The sequence below is a fragment of the Neovison vison genome, chromosome 4 (assembly GCF_020171115.1).
Source record: "Neovison vison isolate M4711 chromosome 4, ASM_NN_V1, whole genome shotgun sequence".
Taxonomy (NCBI): Eukaryota; Metazoa; Chordata; class Mammalia; order Carnivora; family Mustelidae; genus Neogale; species Neogale vison.
Genome location: NC_058094.1, coordinates 163,992,392 through 164,012,815, shown reverse-complemented (window position 1 = coordinate 164,012,815; position 20,424 = coordinate 163,992,392). Strand labels below are relative to the sequence as shown.

The 20,424-nt window shown below is 46.2% G+C and overlaps 1 protein-coding gene and 1 long non-coding RNA gene across 2 annotated transcripts; one reads left to right on the top strand and one right to left on the bottom strand.

The window, feature by feature from the left end:
• Positions 1-2,950: 2,950 nt before the first annotated feature.
• LOC122904037 lies at positions 2,951-18,965 on the bottom strand. The gene is made up of 3 exons (XR_006384133.1): positions 18,405-18,965; positions 12,612-12,734; positions 2,951-3,117 (listed from the first exon to the last, which is right to left on the bottom strand). It is a non-coding gene; the product is annotated as an uncharacterized LOC122904037 (long non-coding RNA).
• DLX5 (distal-less homeobox 5) lies at positions 15,667-20,034 on the top strand. The gene is made up of 3 exons (XM_044244529.1): positions 15,667-16,221; positions 18,076-18,260; positions 19,353-20,034. The coding sequence occupies exons 1-3, from the start codon at positions 15,867-15,869 to the stop codon at positions 19,680-19,682; spliced, it is 870 nt and encodes a 289-aa protein (XP_044100464.1). The 5' UTR covers positions 15,667-15,866; the 3' UTR covers positions 19,683-20,034.
• The last annotated feature ends 390 nt before the right edge of the window (positions 20,035-20,424 follow it).

Here is a 20,424-nt window from a genome sequence, read left to right as displayed (position 1 = left end):
TTAAGTTTCCAACCCAGAAATGGGAAGATTATCCTGGATCATCTGAATATGACCAATCCAATCACACGAGCCTTTTAAAGCAAAAGAGTGGGTCAGAGAGAAGCGGCATGAGGACTCCATTCACTGATGTTGGCTTTGCAGACAAAGCTGACGAGTGAGCCAAAGAGACCAGCAGCCTCTAGAAAATGGAACAGCTTTCCACTGATGGCCAGCAAGAAAACTGGGATCTCAGCCCTGCCACTACAAGGAACTGAGACTGACCAACATCCCCAGAAGCAGGACATGGATTCTCCCCCAGAGCCTCCAGAAAGGAGCACAGTCTGCATGTACCTTAATTGTAGTCTGGCGAAACGTGTGCCAGACTTCTAACCTACAGAACGGTAAGATAATACATTGTGTTACTTCATGCCACTAGGTTTGCGCTAGTTTGTTACGGCAGCAATAGAAAATGAATACAGCAGGCAAAGGCAAGTAAGGAAAAGTCAATAAGACACAGATTGTAGGAAGGCAGGGGCACACAAAGCTCTCAGTTTTAGGTTAATAGCACTATAGAGGTAACGAGTGTGCTGATTAATGAAAAAGCTCTTGAGTATAGGGCAATTCACCAGGGAGGAAACCTTAAGTATCCATAAGACAGTCCCAGGAAGCCAAGGTAAAGAAAAAAAACCAGCACTTCAAAACAGGTGTTAAGTTAGATAAATTTCACCTATTTTGCAAATTTTTTTTTTCCTCAAGAATAAACATTGCAAAACAGATCAGTAGCCTCCAATCTTATCCTGGGTACTATTTCTGCTATTTGTGATTACTTCGTGGCAGACAAAACATAGCAAAAAGGGGAAAGACCCAGTAACTAAGGTTATACTTTAAAAGTATAGGGGCACCTGGGTGGCTCAGTGGGTTAAAGACTGTGCCTTCCGCTCAGGTCATGATCTCAGGGTCCTGGGATCAAGCCCTGCATTGGGCTCTCTGCTCGGCAGGATGCCTGCTTCCCCCTCTCTCTCTGCCTGCTTCTCTGCCTAGTGTGATCTCTGTCTGTCAAATAAATAAATAAAATCTTTTTAAAACTTTTTAAAGTATAAAAATTGGGAGATGTGATTCATTTATAATTCCACCTTGAAGTGTAATGTTTAATGATCAGATAAAATTCTGTAATTTACCTGTATACTCTTAGAAACTCACTGAATTTCTCTGGGCCTTAGTTCAGTTATTTTTAAACCCAGATAAAATACTTTTTCTACTTACAGACAAAGAGCTTTCCCAGGTTATTTTTTCGAAGCCCTTTCCAGATCAAAAAAATCTATGATTCAGGGACTCCTTACCTCTCCCAACATATCCGCAGTTACCTTCCTACAGGCCATTGTACTGTGAGATTGGGGAACCATCAAGTCAGAATTACAATCCAATAAAATCAAAAGCTGTCCAGACGCCTGCGGCAGAGACACCAAGGATAGCCAACAAGGTTCATCTGAAGCATCATGGTCTATCAGTTGATTGAAGCCGACTTGAGTACTCGGATAAGAAGAACTCCAAGGCCAATCCCAGGCTGAGTAAATCTTGTGCTTTAATCTCACCATTTAAGTGGGGTAACCACCATGGGTGTAAGCAGGCAGGATGTGACTGTGTGAACCACATATTTACCATTTCTGCAGAGCGCATTAAAGATAATTAGGAAGTGTAAAGGTCTACCAATGACACTGTTTGCTTTTTCCAAGAGAAGGAGACCTTTGAGCTAAGCCATGAGATGGGTCAATTTGGGTAGACAAGGAAGAAGGCAGACCCTGGTGGTAGGTCACGTACCTACATGTACATCATCGCCCTAGACGCAGGAGAGGGGAGCAAGCGCAGGTGCGAAAACCATGGCCTGGCTCTCTCAACCTCCATTCACCTTCTTTCTAGTTGCTATCATGCACACCAGGATTTCTTGCAACTAGGATTCTGGCTGCAGTGATAGGCCCTGTGTTACCTGTAGAAACCAGCAGTGAAGGACAGGCCATTTTCATACCACTTCGAGCTCTCTACTGCTAGCCACAGGATGTGAAATGGAGTTTGAGATTTTCTTCCCCCTCTTCCACATGTGAGTGTTTTGTTTTGTTTTTCCTTCAGCTTCTTTGGTTGAGAGGTAATTACAGCGATGGCTGCAGCTTCTGATCCCAGCGTCCCTGCAATGTGTTGGTGAATGAACTCTGTCTGGTAGCCGCCTCTGCGGTGCTCCAGGACTCATCCCTGGACGCCGGGCCAAGACTCTCCCTCCAGCCCTTCGACACTTTTGCAAGCATCCAGCTGCCTCTCTGCGGTCCCTTGCTGCCTGAAACATCTAAAATGACTTCTGCTTTCCACCCTGAGCCTCAACATAGGGTAGAATGGTCAAAGATGTAGAGGTGAAAAGGTTTATGGTATGACAGGGCACGAGGAGGAAATCAGCTGGACTGAAGAAGTGGGATTGTTTCGGGAGCTCGAGGAGGTGGAGGTACATGGGCACAATGGGGTGTGAGCTAGACTCGAGCGTTTCATGCCACAATGTGGGGTTCAGACTAGACCTCATAGGAAATGGCTATTATTGGGGAAGCAGAATGGGTTTGGGGGTTGATGGACTAGAACACAGAGAGGGTGTAAGTAGGAAGACCCACCGGAGGCTATTGCCATAGGAGGGTCTGAGATGAGGAGGGCCCAGAATAAAATTAGAGAGCCTGGAGTGAAGAGGGAAAAGTAAACTCAAAGGTACAAGGAAAGACTGAGGTTGTAGATAAGACATAAAAGAAGCAAAATTCCTGACCTCAGAAGTACATTTGATTAAAAATTCGAATGTGCCACAAAACAGATTTAACTGTAAATAGATCGGCATACATGGACATACATGTATCATCCCAGGAGTTAGGACTTTATTCAATTAAGGTGAAAATATATATTCTTCTCCTTTGGTTTCTTCCTTTTATAGGCGGGTAGAGACAGATTTGGTAAAACAGTATTAGCCAAAGTCAGACAAACTGGTTCTGATCCATCTCCAGGCTCCATCTGCTGACATTGCTCCCTTTCACTGCTGAATCACTGCGGAGAGTGTCCAAGGAAAATAATAATCCCTGAGATTCTGGAATGTTGCCCTATCCTGGCAGCGCAGACCTAGCAAGAGAAAGGCCAAGAGTGAAGAAATGTCCCCTGAGAAGTCCTGCTCCCAAGCTGCCAAAGTTTCTGCCCTAGTTCCCAGGCCAGTCAAGGTCTCTCAAGTTAGAGCGATTGTTCTTCTTTACTGAGAGCCTACTATGCCCAAGCACGGAGCCAGGAGGTTTATATCTGGCATCTCCTTTCTTTTTAAGATTTTACTTATTCATTTGAGACAGAGAGTGTACGAACAGGGGGAGAGACAGAGGGAGAGGGAGAAGCAGGCTCCCTGCTGAGCAGGGAGCATGACGTGGGGCTTGATCCCAGGACCCCGGGATCATGACCTGAGCTGAAGGCAGAGGCTTAACCATCTCAGGGATCTAGACGCCCCTGACATCTCATTATATCATCATGACAATCTTTTTACATTAATCACTTTCTTCATAACTACACAAAAGAGAAAATGAGGCTCAGAAAGTGTATAAAATTTTTGACTAATTCATATAACCAATGTACACCACCACCTTAAAACTGCAAATGAGGGTGAATTATGGAACTTAGGAAAAGATAACTGGCCCAACGTCTCCTACCCAGATAACATAGAAACTCTGATGGGATGTCACTGGTAAAGCATTATCATTACTCGATATTTTTATTAAAAAAATATGAAGGAACTATTGATAATTTTCCATTATCAAGATTTCTATGGCCCTAAAGTTGTTTCTATCACATATAAGAAAAATTACTTAATTTTTAATCACATGATATCCTGATTAGCGATGAAAACCTAAGTGATTTTTCTCAGACCAAATCAATGCCATCTTGTTAAATGAAACTTTTAAATAAGCCCAGATTATATATTGACCAATATTCACCAAAACCTAGAAGAGCTGATGCTCATTAATTGCCATGATAATCATGTAAATGAAAGAGAGGAAAAGTATAATTCCTAAATGAAATGAAATTTTCTTACATGCCTAGCTTTTCAGACAGTGACTAGTTACCAGACATCTTTATGTCCCACTTTTTTACGCTTAAAAAAGCCAAAGAAGTTGAGAAAAGTTCAGCCACTGCCTGGTCCTGTATAAACTGACGAATGAAAGTTTCTTTCATTATCCTACTTGGTTAAAAAAAAAAAAAAAAAAAGAATAGTAAGTTTCATTGGATCCCAGGAGCGTTGGGCAGACTAATTAATAGCTATAAAATGCTTTCAAATGCAGAATACTATATCTGTATTGCTAACTTTTTTTTTCAGCGATCATGTTAATACCCTATTCATTTCACTGGTAATTGTATAGTGCCCTCACCATAATGTAATGATGTGCGCCAGGCAAAAGTCAGGTGAGATGATCTAATGATGTCAAGATGAAATGCTGTCAGTGTAAGTCTCTAAAGATACTGTAACACTGTCAAAAATGAAAGGAAATCATGGCATTGTAAGTTCTACTACCATTAAAAGATGTTAGAAGGAAAGGGTTCCACAATCTGGGGCAATGTCTGTTATGACAGATGTGCTCAAGCAACTTAAAAGACAAACTGGCATTCCTCATCTAATTTTCTTTATCCAAAGAGTTTTTATTAAAATTCTCTGTTAATTTCCTACATGAATATCTTCAAGCCCAGAATAGGACTCTGATTCTCAAAAGCAATTTGTGTCTGAAACATCCATTGTTCTTTGGGGCTATGGTCCAACATTAATTGCACCAGATCATCCTATCTTTTGCAAGGGCAGGGAGTGCATTTTAAAAGTTTTGTGGAAGGTAACAGTTCTCCAAGTTTCACTTTTTGAAGAGACCTTGGCAGTGAGAGAAATGTCTTTGTTATACATGGCACAACTCACAGAAGAAAAGGAGTATGGCCCCTGGATAAACGGTCAGTTTAGGTACGGCATTTATCCTCTCTATAGACCAGATTTTGAAAAGCCTGAGGAAGGTCCAAGCTGAAAAGAAAACAAAACCTTTCAGTATACTTTTGTGCATTGGGGAGCCTTGGGTTTCAGTTCTCTGAAGTTTTCTATTATGTGAGGGATTCAGATTAAGTGAATTTAAAAATATAGAGGCGTGACTTCTGCCAAGGCTATTAAACAGATAATAATCAAAATGAAATAAGGGATTTAGAGTCAACATGTAGGAAAAGTTAGACAAAGGACTGAACTCTGTTGTACTCAGGGATTCCACCAGTCTATGGAGTGAGTTAGAGTCTAGTGAGTTTGTGTGAATTAGAAACAAATGCACTGGGCCCCTGGGTTGCTCAGTGGGTTAACTTGCTGCCTTCAGCTCGGGTCATGATCTCAGGGTCCTGGGATCAAGCCCTGCATTGGGCTCTCCGCTCAGCAGGGAGCCTGCTTCCTCCTCTCTCTCTGCCTACTTGTGATCTCTGTCTGTCAAATAAATAAATAAAATCCTTTAAAAACATAATAAATAAATAAATAAGAAACTGAAAATTCTGCCAGAATCATCGATAGGTGGATGTGTGAGATATCTATGTGAATGTGGGGTGGGAGAAAGGAATGAACAGAGACAAATGGTGGAATTGGATCTCTGGCTCAGTTTTATGTGGGTTTGTCATTAGTTAGCTCCAGTCACCAATTGCTCACTGATATTTAACATCAATTATGGAATTAAGCTTTCTACTAGAGCAACTAAACCTGAATTTTCTGGCTCCAGTGTTAAAAATTCCCCTTCAGCCCCAGATATGCCTCATATCTCAATTCGATTTCCTAAGTTACAGATGCTAATATCCAGCAACTGGATCCTAAAGAAAAGTCTGATCCATTAAAGGAAAGGAAATTGTTGACATAAACAAACCATTATGACTAAAAGACTTATTGCCTGTATCTTTAGAGAAAGAATACAAAGGAAAGTAGAACAGCAACAGAAATGGTATTTCACTAGCTAAAGTCATGATTGCTTGTTTTTATTTTCCATAGAGTGAAGGATTTCTGGTTTTGGAGATTTCCCCATGCAATAAATTTATCAACCACAGGAGCATAAGTAAAGGGAGGATAAATTTCTTATCCTCTCTGTCTTACATTCTTCAATACAAATGGGTTAACGATGGTTGTTGTAGAGATGAAATAAAATAATACACGCAAAGCAGTTAGTACAGAGGTAATGTCTCATGGATGTTATTTTTTATATTAAATTAGTAGCAAATTTGCTTCAGACTATGACCACCTGTGTGTGTGTGAGTGTGCACGCACACACACACGTGTGTATACAGGTAGCATTTTAAGCATGGGAAATTTTGGCTAGTCTTAGGTAATAGGGCAGTCTTATGTGGTATATGCCAAACACGAAATTAGGAAGTCAGATTCCTCCCGGCCTTACTTTCCTCTCAAGGCTACTATGCAGGTAAATATTAAATTATATGAGAACCCTCTAGCTGTTGTTGTTGTTGTTGTTTTTAAGTTTAAAACTCAAAGCAAATTCAAGTATTATTATTATGAAAGTGGACTCTCTGGGCTTCAGTTTATTAATTTGTCAAATAGATAGTCAAGGAGTAGCTTTCATTCAAAATCCATGAATTAATGCAGTGCCTGGGTGGCTCAGTGGGTTAAAGCCTCTGCCTTCTGCTCAGGTCACAATCCCAGGATCCTGGGATCAAGCCCTGTGTGCATCAGGCTCTCTGCTCAGTGGGGAGCCTGTCCCCCCCCCACCCCATCCCCACCCCGCCTACTTATGATTTCTCTCTGTCAAACAAATAAATAAAATCTTAAAACAAAGCAAAACAAAATCCATGGATTCAATAGTGCTTATCTTTCTCTTTAGAGAAAAACAAATGTAAGGTCCCTAACCATCGTTCCTGCTGGTGCTCTCTCCCTTTAGCCCAACCACCTGGAGCACAAAGAGGTGACAGCTTGTCTTCCACAGGCATGGGAGGTGCCCATGCCTGTGGAAGACAAGCCGTCACCTGTAGGTCACAGGGACCTACAGAAACTTAGGCAAACTCAATGCCCACAGAAAAAGTAAGGCTTGCAAGGATGGTGGTAAGAGGAAACAGGCCAGGCAGGGAGGGATGGCAGTCCCGCCCGTGCTAGTAATTCGATGCCTGGGTATTCCTAGGCATGGAGTGGCATGAAGGGGACACTCGCTTGGCAGCGTTCACACCAGCCCTCAAAGGCTAGGTCCTTAACTCCCAACAGTAGTGGCTCGCAGGCAGTGTTACCACCTCGTGGCTCACAACCGCCAATAAAGGGAGGGGTAGGGGTGCCAACATGGAATATGAGCACGCTCAAGTTAAATGAAAGGCAAATATATAAAAGTTGAAGACCACCCATAAGAACCTGACAGAGCCACTTCTTTAGGCTACTGTGAAATTAAAGTGAATTACATATGACATCCCTTCGGAAAAAAACCTTTTAAAGGTCCATCAAATTCACAAGACAAGCCAAATGTTCACCGCCATTAGCACTATGAAGGAGAATGGATCCCAGCAATATATTGGAAAAACTTAGAGAACTTTTTTTTTCCCTAAAGTGTGGTATTTAGGGCCACATATGATTTTAATGATCTTACTAAAAGAAAGTCAAAAGAAAAGAATAGTCATTAGCACCTTCTATCTCATATATTCCAATTTCTCTGGGAAGTATTTCCCAAAAGACAAACCCTGGGTGGACAAGTGCTTTTTCCTAAATGCCACCCCAGCAATGATTCTATTTCAGAGAGAACAAGGCGCCCAGCTGTTTTGATCTTTTTGCTTTCCATTCCCCCACCTATTTCTCTGCCAATCTTTTACATTGCTCTTATAAGTTAGAGAAATTTTACCACCTGATTTTAGTTAATGAATACTTTTTTCCTCCAGTTTCATGCCTAACTCATGGGCTTCTGATAAAGATACTCTCATTGAGGGCACCTGGCTGGCTCAGTCAGTTAGGCATCTGATGGCTGATTTCCGCTCAGGTGAGGATCTCAGGGTCCTGAAATGGATGCTTCTCTCCCTCTCTCTCTCTCTCTCTCTCTCTCCCCCTCCCTCTGCCCCTCCTCTTAAACTCTCTCTCTAACAAATAAATAAATGAAATATCTAAAAAAATACTATCACTGTACAAAGATGATTGGTTCACTTCTTTTTCTCAATGCTAAAACTTTCTCCCTATCCTCTCCAAGTTTACTGTGTAGGTTACATACCAGAGACCTAGCACAGTGATTCAATGACACAACCCTGAAAGTCTGCAACTCTTAAAAGGCAAGTGTGAAAAAGCTGTAAGACAGGACACCCCTAAAGCCAAGAGAGACTCAAATAACAAAGAGTAGAGAGAGAATCGTATATCCACAGGATATCCTCATTTTTCCTACATATGAATGCAGCTACATTCACCTGTATCTGTCCTTTGTTTATTTAATTTGTTGATTTTCATCTCTTGGTTTCCCTAGGAGAGGATTTAATATTCTGTGCACGGCTAGCTGGAGTCCAGAGTTTCATAAACAGAATGATCTTTGCCCTCTACAGTTCCAGGGATTCCTGGAACTTATAAGAAAAAAATCCATCTATCTCTAAACCCCATTTATTTTATTTTTCCTGTTGAGGTATAATTGCCATATAACACTACATTAGTTTCAAGTGTACAACATAATGAACGGATATTTATATATATTGTGAAATGATCACAGTAAGTCTAGTTGACATCTGTCCTCATATATAGTTATAAAGGTTTCCTTCTTTTTTTTTTAAGGATTTTATTTATTTATTTGACAGAGATCACAAGTAGGCAGAGAGGCAGGCAGAGAGAGGAAGGAAAGCAGGCTCCCTGCTGATCAGAGAGCCCGATGTGGGGCTCGATCCCAGGACTCTGGGATCATGACCTGAGCCGAAGGCAGAGCCTTTAACCCACTGAGCCACCCAGGAGCCCCGGTTTCCTTCTTTTCATGAGAAGGTAGATCTTAAACCTTCTCATGACATGACATGACATGAAGGTGGCTAAGACCTTCTTAGCGAACTTCAGATATGCAATACAACATGATTAACCACAGTCACCCTGCTAAATATCACATCCCCATGACTTACATATTTTATAACTGTAAGCTTGTACCTTTTGATCCCCTTCACCCATTTGGGCTGCCCCCATCCCATTTTGGACTCACCATAGTGTGTGCAGACACATAGTATGTTGCCCGCAAAAAGTTACCACAGCAACAAGAGTGTTCCCTGACTTCCCAAGGAACCAACTGAAATGCACACATCCATCGGGGTTAAAACTGTGAGCGTGCACTCAAACCATGGGTACACACAAAACTAAGCCAAGACGGAGCAATAAATTATCTGATTGTACATGATTATATAATACTTAGCTAAATGCACCATCGGAGAGCCTGCTGAGACCGTGTTGAAACAGTGAAATAAAACTGAAGACTCAGGGTTGTGAAAGCAAAATTTGACTTCAATGCCCATGGGCTAAATAGGTTAACCATAACTGAGGTTCTGGATGGCACAGTAATGTCTCTTTCCTGCCCACAGTTTTAAAAGTGATTCCATTGCTGTGTCAGCTACACTTCGCTTGGAAAGCTATTGACTTTTCCTTTCTGTTGCCTCAATTTTCTTCTGCAGGAGCACAGAGGGATGCAAGTCCAGGTGGGCACCATGCTTTCAACTGATTACCCCATGAAACACAGCAGGAAAACCTCTTATCTCAGGTTGGAGCTGCCTGTTTAAGAATCTTTTTCTTTATAAAAGGTATAAGGTAGTAAACACAGCTGTAGATAAAGATTTTTGCATTTTCTTGCTGTTTGTTTTAATCTATTGAAATAATATAATTAAGAGAGCACAAAAACGTCTGTAAAATTATACTATCTGCCCATGTGTGTGTATGTTATGCGCCAAGTTTTACCCAGCTCTCGGTGTTTGAATAATCTGAATGGATTTGACTTTAGAAGTGGTTTTTTACATCTTTGCCTACGGTGTTGTCAGATCATAAAAATACAGTGGCTTAGGATCAATGAACTTTAAAATTCTAAATTAATCTTGGAATTAGGATGTTATTAAAGATGACTTAATCTTCACTCTGGCTATTTCCTTGCCAGAGTTGGATCATTGCTCTGAATTCCTGTCTGCCGATTGCTTTTCTTTTAACTCCACGAGGGGTATTTTTTTTAATTGGAATATTTATATATCTTTAAGAAGAATAAAGGTTTTGTAAATAGTATCACAGCCAAACCTTCCTTTCAAGAAGATGAAATCTGAGTTTAGGATGAAGAATATGACTCAATTCAGTTTGCGAAGACATATAATAATATAATCCCATTTACTTCCTACTTAGATGAATTTGAAGTGTTTTCAGCTGTGGTATATTAAATTCGTCTCACAGAGAATAGATTTGAGTGGATACTTAAGGCCCTTTCCGAGCCAGTTATGTTTAAGTTAAATGAATAAACATATTTTTAATGTCTTAATTATAAAAATAAAATGTGCAGAAGTCTATGATCTGCACTATCATTTGGAAATAAACTGGAGAAATCCTATTAGGATGGAATTAAGTGGAGAATAGTTTCCCCCTGTGGGGACTTTTAATTTATTCAGAATATCTCTCTAAGTGTTTGCTAGTGAATCCTTTGAGATTACTTTGGAAGAGACACTCTTGAACTCCAAACACATTTTGCTTGAGGACAAAGGGGTGCTGTAATTAATTTCAGCATGGGAGGAATCTGGCTTTCTACTTATCCTTTCCATCAACTCCCTTCCTGGAAGAGTTCATTGTCAATTTATAAGGGCTTCAGGGGTGCCTGGGTGGCTCAGTGGGTTAAAGCCTCTGCCTTCCGCTTAGGTCATGATCTCAGGTTCCTGGGACTGAGCCCCTTATCGGGCTCTCTGCTCAGCAGGGAGCCTACTTCCTCCTCTCTCTCTGCCTGCCTCTCTGCCTACTTGTGATCTCTCTCTGTGTCAAATAAATAAATAAAAATATTTTATAAGGGCTTCAGAGCATTTTAGCTTGGGCCTGGTTAGTTCAGCCTCATGAGTACATGGGAAGAACTTTAAACTTAAACTTTAAACTTGAAGTTTAAACCGAAGTTGTTTATTTAAAGTTCTTTAATTCCCAGGTGAGGAATTAAACAGTTTTGCTAACTCAGACGATGAACCGCTTATGAATGTCTGTCCCAAGCCAGTGTGCCCAGCTCTCTGTTGGGAGACACAAAAGCCATTCAGCTGAGTTGCCAAAACCAATGACCAACAACTTGTGATATTTTTGAAAGCCTTCGCCACTTTTGAAACAATCATTCCTGTCTTTTCACCTCATTCCAGTTCGTAGAAATGTATCTCTTCTAAACAAACATTAAACTGAGTATTTCAGGGCTGTTACCTTAAGTTATGAGATGGACTTACAGCCCTACCTCAGAGAAAGCTCTGAAGCTCCATTGTGAATAAATTAGTCAGATCCATCTCCATGAAATGTATGACATAACTAGCTTCGTTTGTGTTTGAGATTCCTGGGATTGGAAAGTACTCTAGATGGATCAGGATCAATAAAGACGTAATAACAGTGAACTGCTCTGGGAGCATTTTTCACTGGACAGATAAAGAAAAGTAATGAATAAAGCATTGCAAATACAAAGTAAAATAAACCTCAGCCTAATGGGACTTTTAAAAGACAGGTAGTCTGAAAAAAATTCCCTAAAGTCAAAAAGCACTGTCTGATTCAAGTTTGCATGTATCGAGCTGGTATCATATTATGGGGTCCTTTATCTACCCGAATTATGTGCATCTCATTGGTGTGCACCACATTTTAAATAAATGAAAAGATAGTTGCCATGTTAAAAATACCGAAGTACACAAATTAAATCTTGTTGGATGCAATGATTTGTCTGAGCTTGAGCCCAAATGAAAGGATGTTCTGCTTTTCACATGCCTACGAGTAAACAGATTTCCAGATGGGCCAGGGGGAGAGGACTGAGTTCAATGCGGCTATTAAAATTATCTTTCCCACTCATTTCCAAGGCACTCCTCCCGCCAACTCAGTGGCACTATCTTTCCAGTTCAGTGAGTTGTGAGTGACTCTCCTGCTGCCTCTCCAGCCACTCATCTAGTTGGAGGGAGGCTTGCTTCTTCAGATCCGTCCTGGAAATAAGGATCCCCCTCGACTACTCCCAGTCACTCCAGGTCAGCAGATTGAACACAGCCTGTTACTCCCCGCAAATCTCCAGATTTTCATCCTGAATCCCCGTAAAAATGGTGACCCGGTGAGAGGAGGGGAGGAAGAGTATGAATAGAGAAGGAGTCAAAGAAAGGAGAAAAAAGGGCATAGGGTGGAAAGAAAGATCTACTGGAAGCAGATAGAAGGACAGCCAGGTAGTCCTGTACTCGTGGACTCAAACCCCAAAGACCAGCCGACGTTGTGCAGCCCGTGACTGTGAGCTTCGGAGACGTTTGCTGTTAGCGCGCCTTTCCTTACGGACACTGGGTGGCGCTCCTGGTAAAGACTTGCGCTTCTCCTGGGGTCCTGCCCGCTCCCCCCCCCCCCGCACCCGCCACGCCCGCCCCTTCTCGCCCGGTGCAAATTTCGGCTACCGGGAGATGAAATTACTCACATTCTTCCTACGTGTTGCAGTGGGGAGAGCACTTCTGGATAATTTTGATGCCGTGGGGCTGGTTCTCTACGACTGGGCCTGTCGGTAGGGTTTAAAAGAGGCAACAGCATCCGGCCTGCTGGCCTGAAAATAAAGTTCCAGGCCTTGGGGTTAGAACTACCCACAGTAAGGCAAATGTTGCTACCGACCGAGAGCCGAGATACCCAGAGCGTGCGCACCCAGAGTGTGGATCCGAAGCGGGGGGGCCAGGCCCAGATGCCGTGTTCGCGCCTAGAGCCACGACGACTATAGGACTATGAGGGTAAAAATGGGACTAGATTGGGGTCGGACTCCTTTCATCGGAGAGCTCCCGCTCCCTCCCGCTGCCTATAAGAAAAGGGTAGGGGGGAATGGGGTCCAGCTGGAAAAGAGGCAGAACAAAATCAAGAAAGTTGAGGCTCTGGGCCTTCAGAGGCACCCCCAGATCAGAAGATCTCACACACCGGCAGCCTTTCTTTACACAAGTGGCTTTAGTCTGGCCTGAGGACCAACACTTTAGGAACTGAAACAAAGACCTTAAACCCTTCCCTACCGCCCCACTCCTTCTTGTCCTGGATAAAATAGATTTTTTTTTTTTTTCAAGGAAAAAGTGAAATTGAACAAAGTCTAAACTAACTTAACATTGTAACACTGAGTTCACAGCCAGATCCCTAACTTCTAAACTCTGTCCACATTCGGCCGTTTCCAACCTCACACTCGCTGAAATCTGCCTTCCCTGCAAGGTCTAAGGACATAACCGCTGTGAGCACAGCTGTATTGACCTTATTTCCCTTCCCGCAGTAACTTTTAAATCGGTAACAAATAAAAAGTGGGGGATGGCAGGACCAGCTAAGGCAGTCCTGCTCCCTGTACCACTTGCCTTTGCTAGGAGGTGCTCTGAACCGTCCCTGGCATTGCTCTAAGGAAGCCGTTCCTGTAATTAAATAGCAGGATGTGCGTAAGGTGACTTGATGGGCGCCAAAAGCTTCTCCAGAGCAGAGACTGGAAGCCCGATGGGATTGGCACTGCTTTCCCAACACCCTGTAGTTTTTCACAAATTAAATCTCGGTGGTGAACAGTGGTGCCCAAATCGACAGCATGAGGCGAGGGTGAGTGGACATCCAAGGCTCTGTTTACCTGGGTGACTATCTCAGAGAAGGTCAGGGCTGTGCAGGCCTAAAGCAGGAGTCTTGGGCTGGGGTGGGGATGGGGGTGGAAGGAGAAGATGGGGGGGCTGGGTGGCGGGAGCCTCGCCACACACACCTCCCCTTCCCTGTGCACTCCTGCCCTGAAATTGTCCCAAAGGGCAGTGCAACAACAGCTGTGGTTTTCCCCTGCACCCAGCCCGAAGGGGCAGGCAGTTGGTGGACGGGTGGTACTCCGATTTCCAGTTCTGAGGCTAGGCAGGCACCCTGCTTCGAGTTCGAGATCCCTAGCTCTCCCTCCCAGCCTGTTTTGGGCAGAGTAGCTCCGTGGCCAAGGTAAGGCTAAACTAGCGCTAGACGTATAACTAACATAGATACTTTTCTTTGTTGAGAGTGGGTGCGTGAAGGAATGAGAGGCCGGACCAGCCCACCCTAGTTGTTGGTTGGAAATCCCTGGTTCTGGGGCTCAGATTCCCTGGAGGTAGATGCTGGGAGTGCTCAAATCAGGACCCAGCTCCTGCAGTTGCCTATTTGAGGGGAATGGGGAGGGTAGTTTGACTTAAGTTAAATTTCTAACGTCCCAGCTGGATCACCACTATAGCAAGAGTGACGTGTCATGAAAAGCAAACCCTGAACCTCGAGTTCCAATTGTTTGATTATTGAGTCTTTAATCCCTTTGCCTATGAGCTAAGGTGTGTTTGCTGCAGGGAAAAAAGGGAAGGAGAATACAGAAACAGGGACTTGACAAGTGGAAAGGCAGGCCTTTGGGTACCTTTGGAAGCTAGGAGGGGGCGATTCATGAGCTTCACGCAACTTCCCCAAAGAGTTTTTGTCCCTGTCTACTATCTAGTCTTCTTAGAGTTTCCCCATTCCGACCTGGAGCAATGACAGATCGTAAATGAACCCTTCACTTCTGCAGGAGTATCTGGCCACTGAACACAGTTATGGACCCTGGAGTCCAAGAGCATCCACACAGCCAAGAATCCTGAACAAAATATGGAGCTGCCTGCTCTTCTTGGGGACCAGCAATTTGGGCACCGTTAAGTTATTTGTGCTGGTGACAATGATATTTTTAAGTGATTGTAGAGGTTTAGGCTTACAGGAGCTCTCTGTCATTAAAAGCTGGACAGGCAACGTGAATTCTTGAGCATCCTTATCCAGCTCTTGTCTAAGAAGTACTCATCTCGTGCTAAAGAAGTGCTTGCTGAAAATCTGTGTCATTCCCCAAATCACAAATTTTCAATACGGGTAAGTTACAACTTGGCTCCCAGCACCCCACTAAGAATATTGTTCTCAGTTCCTTCTGGCTTTGGGTCCTACACCCCTGCTCCCTCCTCCCACTCCCTGATTTGATTCCTCATTTCAATATCTAATGTTCAGCTCCACACACACAATTCCCCCCCACCAAGCCTCCCACCCGCAAGCCCCTGGGGTGGGAAGGTGCAGAACAAGGAAGACCGACGCCCACCTCACCCCCCAAATATGTACACTTTCCAAAGCTGCGGATTGGAACACACTGTCTCCAGATATTACTGAGCTGGGTATTGGGGCTTGTGCGTTGTCTTTGGTATTCACTGAAAACAGATTGCCTGAGACCCCCTCCCCCAACAAGCAACTACTACACACATGCGCGCGCGCGCGCGCCCACACACACACACACACACTCGCCCCCCCTCCTTTTTTTTTTTTTTTTCTTTCTCTCTCTCTCTCTCTCTCTCTCTTTTTTAAGCAATGCTTTGTTGTGCTAAAACTAGTTGGACGAGTTAGGGTGTTGCTGCTGCTCCCGAGGCCCTGGCCAATGGAACCCGATCCACCCCGCTGTGCGTAAGCGCGCAATTAAGGATTTAACCAAGGCTGTGCTGCGCCTCAGCCATCAGTCAGCCTGCCGGAGACAGAGCCTCCACGACTCCCAGCCTCCTCCTCGCCGCCGCCGCCGCCGCCGCCGCCGCCGCCTCCTCCTTCTCTCCTCCTCCTCCTCTTCCTCCTCCTCCCTCGCTCCCACAGCCATGTCTGCTTAGACCAGAACAGCCCCACAGTCAACTCGGGCAGCAGCCGCCGCCACAGCAGCAAGGACAGCCGCCGCCGGTGAGCGATGACAGGAGTGTTTGACAGAAGGGTCCCCAGCATCCGATCCGGCGACTTCCAAGCTCCGTTCCAGACGTCCGCAGCCATGCACCACCCGTCTCAGGAATCGCCAACTTTGCCCGAGTCGTCGGCCACCGATTCCGACTACTACAGTCCCACGGGGGGAGCCCCACACGGCTACTGCTCTCCTACCTCGGCTTCCTATGGCAAAGCGCTCAACCCCTACCAGTACCAGTACCACGGCGTGAATGGCTCGGCCGGCAGCTACCCCGCCAAAGCTTACGCCGACTACAGCTACGCCAGCCCCTACCACCAGTACGGCGGCGCCTACAACCGCGTCCCGAGCGCCGCCAGCCAGCCAGGTAAGGCGGGGGGGCGGGGGCCAGATGCAGGGGGAGCCCGGATTCTGGAGGGGCGAGGTGGGGTGGGAGATTGGGGACCCGCGTGGGGGCGCACCCGGCAGAAGGGAGGGGGGCCTGGACTCTGCAACCGAGAGACGTTCTCTACGGCCAGCATTTTAGAGACTCTTGGAAGAATTCTCCCCTCGGGCACCTGGGGGGTGGGGGGCTCTCGAGTCTCTGGATTCCCTAGTTGCCTGGTCTGAAAGCCAACTAATCTGAAATGGGGGTAGGGATGGAAAGACTCAGGCAGTCTGAGTGGCGTTTGCGTAATAAAGGGGAGGTTAGTTGTTGGAATTTTTCGTGAGCGTGCTCCGCTGGTGCGAGTGGGAGTGGAAGGCTGCCTCAAAGACGCTGTCGGGATTAGTCTGAGAGCAGCCACGAGCCAGGGTGGTGTTCCTGTCCCGGGATCCTGAGGCGGGGGTGGAGGGCTGGGGGGCTGGAGCCCACCAGAGAAAGAAGCCTCGGAGAGCCTTGTGGTTTATCTAGGGCATTTCCAGAAACAAACAGCCATTTAAGGGTGGAGGAGGGCTGCTGAGGGGTGCCCCAAATTTGTCTTCCTCTTCCCCACCTCCTCTCTTTTCGCCCTCCTTGGAACTTAGTTGGAGAGTTTAAGAGGGCTAGTGAGCTTGGGCGGTTAAAACCGAGAGCGGCATGAGGTCTCCTTGGAGAGGTTTTGCTGGTCAGGTTTGATCTCTTCCCACTAGCACATGAATAATCCTGCTAATATTAGCCTCCCCTTCTTTGGCAGAATAGAGACCACAGCCCTCGTTCTCCACCCTTCCTCTCCCAGGAGCTCGCCACACGCGAGCGCGTGTGCACACACACACACATACACCACTCTACCCCTTCCAGAGATGGGTAGTTTTGATAAGGTGTACTTTACTGAAAGGGGACTTATGGCCCCAGGGTATGTTTGTAAAGCCAGTGTTCAGAAAGTTCTTTTCCCTGTCTATATTCACAACTTGGAGAAATTCGTCCTGATCTGCCGCCCCTTTCCTACGAAAACACCCTACCAATGAATCCTTTTCAATGTGTGACTCTTGCTAAATTTTAAAAAGAGAACCTAGGGGGTGGTATGTCTTCATTCCTTTCAGTGTCTCTGTATTTCGTGCATAAGTCAAAGATTTTTTTTTTCTTTTGGCCAAGAACTTATTAAGTCTATTTGTAAAAGAAACCAGACACATCTGTGCCCTCGCAGATCTGCAGGGAGATTATGGGGGCTGCATAATCGGCCCTCTGTCTGCCGCGGCCTGGACCTCTTGCTGCTGAATTGAAGGAACATAGTTTGCTTGTGGGTCTTTGAACTTTGGAGACCTCGGTTAGCGTCTTCCCTGCCCCAGCGTCTGGTCTCTGCGGGCGCCCGAACAGACGCCGACAGTGGGGGCGGGAGGGGGGGTGTCACGGCCCAGAGCCGCCCCCACTGAAGACCCAGGAGGGGCTGGCCAAGCTTGCCCCAGAAACGGGGGTGAGCACAGGGTGGGCGTAAAAACAAGTCAGGGTGAAGCAGGAACCGCTCCTTGCAAGGGCTAAATCCCAGACGCCAAGAAGGGGGCCGTGCTGTACAAAGAGCTTTGCACAAGCCTACAAGAACCTGAATGAACTGAGTAGGGAATTAATCAAACTACCTGGCTTTTCCATGACTTGGGGGAGGGGCGTATTTCTCTGGGTCTTGCTAAGCCAAGGAGGTGATATGGGGGAAGGACTGAAGACTGTGTGGTAAAACAAAACAAAACACAACTCAAGGACTGTATTTGAGGGTTCTGCAAAAGAAACATCTGCGGACAAACTCTAACCGGGTCTATTTTGATTATTTAGAGAAAGAAGTGGCCGAGCCCGAGGTGAGGATGGTGAATGGCAAACCAAAGAAAGTTCGTAAACCCAGGACTATTTATTCCAGCTTTCAGCTGGCCGCGTTGCAGAGAAGGTTTCAGAAGACTCAGTACCTCGCCCTGCCCGAACGCGCCGAACTGGCCGCCTCGCTGGGACTGACGCAAACACAGGTAAATCCCGCAGCGGTGGGGCCCGAGCCCCGCCTCGGCTGCAAGGCTGGCTGGGCCGCGCGGTTCCGTCCCGACCCGCGGCAACCGATTCCATAGCACCGCGAGAAACTCACAGACAGAAAGCCGCGGACCCCGCGCCCTTACCTCCATGACTCCATGAGTCAGGCTGGGTGTTGCCGCCGTGTGACGGTGGGGATGGGATGGAGACGCCGTTTATCCTCCCGCTTCGGGCCTCCTGGGGCGAGGGGCCAATTTCCTAGATTGGAAACAAGAGGAGGGCCATTTCGAGGACACTCTCGAAGCCTGGAGAAGTTGGTTCTCTGAACAATGCAGAGCCTTTCGGGGAGAGCAGGGCCCGGCGGCCTCGCGGTGGTCTCGGGTGCGAAGGTCGCCTCCGGCTGGAAGGTTGAAGGGTCACGCCCTGCTCCAGCGGAGCTCTAGGCCGTGGCAACCTGAGGGTCGCAAAGTGGGGGGCGCTGTTGTGCGGGGAAATCATCCTGGGTCGTCCCATTCCCTTCACTCCCTCTTCAGACCTGCTGGTGCCCATTAAAAAACAACAACAACAACAACAAAACACCGCAATAATAATGTTCGAATCTCCACCCAGAGCTGCAGGCGCCTTCTGACCTTTGGAAGCTGAGGAGGGAGTGGGGGGAGTTGGGCGGGAGATTGGGACACTGCTCCTCTCCCCCACACTGGCGCGAGCACAGCCAGCCCCAAGCCCTCGCGCGCAGCTCTCTGGCCATTGTTTTGGGGACGCTAGCTGCGCAGCTTTCAGTGCGCGCTGCGCAGGCCCACACGCTGGCGGGCGCACGCCGCCCGGGACACTTGCGGCCCCCTCCCCCAGCCCAAACAGAAACTAAAGCCTCGGAGCCCTGCCCTCGCAGGGGACGGTGAGCATCTGGCCGGTCAGGTTGTCCTCCGGGATCCCAGATCCAGGCTTGGCCTCAGGCCGGGCCCGCTGACCTTAGGCCGCAAGCTGCGGGGAGAGGCCAGGTCCGTGCCACCTGGGGGCCCAAGATGCTTCCACCAGGCAAGGCGCGGGCGGCCTCTGAGTGACCCGGTAACGTGTGCCTTTGTTCCCCCACCCAGGTGAAAATCTGGTTTCAGAACAAAAGATCCAAGATCAAGAAGATCATGAAAAACGGGGAGATGCCCCCGGAGCACAGTCCCAGCTCCAGCGACCCTATGGCGTGTAACTCGCCGCAGTCTCCGGCGGTGTGGGAGCCCCAGGGCTCGTCCCGCTCGCTCAGCCACCACCCTCATGCCCACCCTCCGACCTCCAACCAGTCCCCCGCGTCCAGCTACCTGGAGAACTCGGCTTCCTGGTACCCGAGCGCAGCCAGCTCAATCAATTCCCACCTGCCGCCGCCCGGCTCCTTACAGCACCCGCTGGCGCTGGCCTCCGGGACACTCTATTAGACAGGCGGCTTTCTCTTGCTCTCTTTTTTGGGACTGCTGTGTTTTGCTGTTCTAGAAAATCATAAAGAAAGGAATTCATTTGGGGAAGTTTGGAAAACGGAAACAAAAAAGATTCACGTGTAAAGCTTTTTTTTGCATGTAAGTTATTGCATTTCAGAGGACCCTCGTTCCCCCTTTTTTTACAGACGAACTTTTTTTGCGCAACTGTGGACACTATCAATGGTGCCTTGAAATCTATGACCTCAACTTTTCAAAAGACTTTTTTTCAATGTTATTTTAACCATGTAAATAAGTGTAGATAGAGGAATTAAACTGTATATTCTGGATAAATAAAATTATTTCGACCATGAAAGCCAAATGTTTCTTAAAAATACTCCTTTTGCCCTCCTTATAATGGGCTAGTGACGTTTCATGCAGGCAATTAAAGGAAGACATGCTCTGCAGAGATCCAATAAGGCAAAAAGGAAAACAGAAATTGGGGCTGCATGGAGGCAAAACTGTACCCGTGTGTCGGATGCTGTACTTTATGTGTCTATATACATATGTGGCCTGTTTATAGTACTGCCATAAAATATATATAGTTTTTTTTTCCTAACCACAAAAACATTTAGATAATTTTAAGTTTAACCCCGAGATTGTTTCAGGTAGAAAGTAATGCTTGAATCTAAATCTGGTCCTTCCACCCAGTGTGTGAGTAAAAAAGCTGCAGAAATTCATCAATAACCACTCCAAATTCTGAGTT

Bases quoted from the DNA above. Each gene is read 5' to 3' on its own strand.
- DLX5 (XM_044244529.1), top strand. From the start codon at position 15,867: ATGACAGGAGTGTTTGACAGAAGGGTCCCCAGCATCCGATCCGGCGAC. The intron at 16,222-18,075 runs GTAAGGCGGGGG...TTGATTATTTAG, and splicing joins GAGCGCCGCCAGCCAGCCAG to AGAAAGAAGTGGCCGAGCCC. The intron at 18,261-19,352 runs GTAAATCCCGCA...TCCCCCACCCAG, and splicing joins TGGGACTGACGCAAACACAG to GTGAAAATCTGGTTTCAGAA.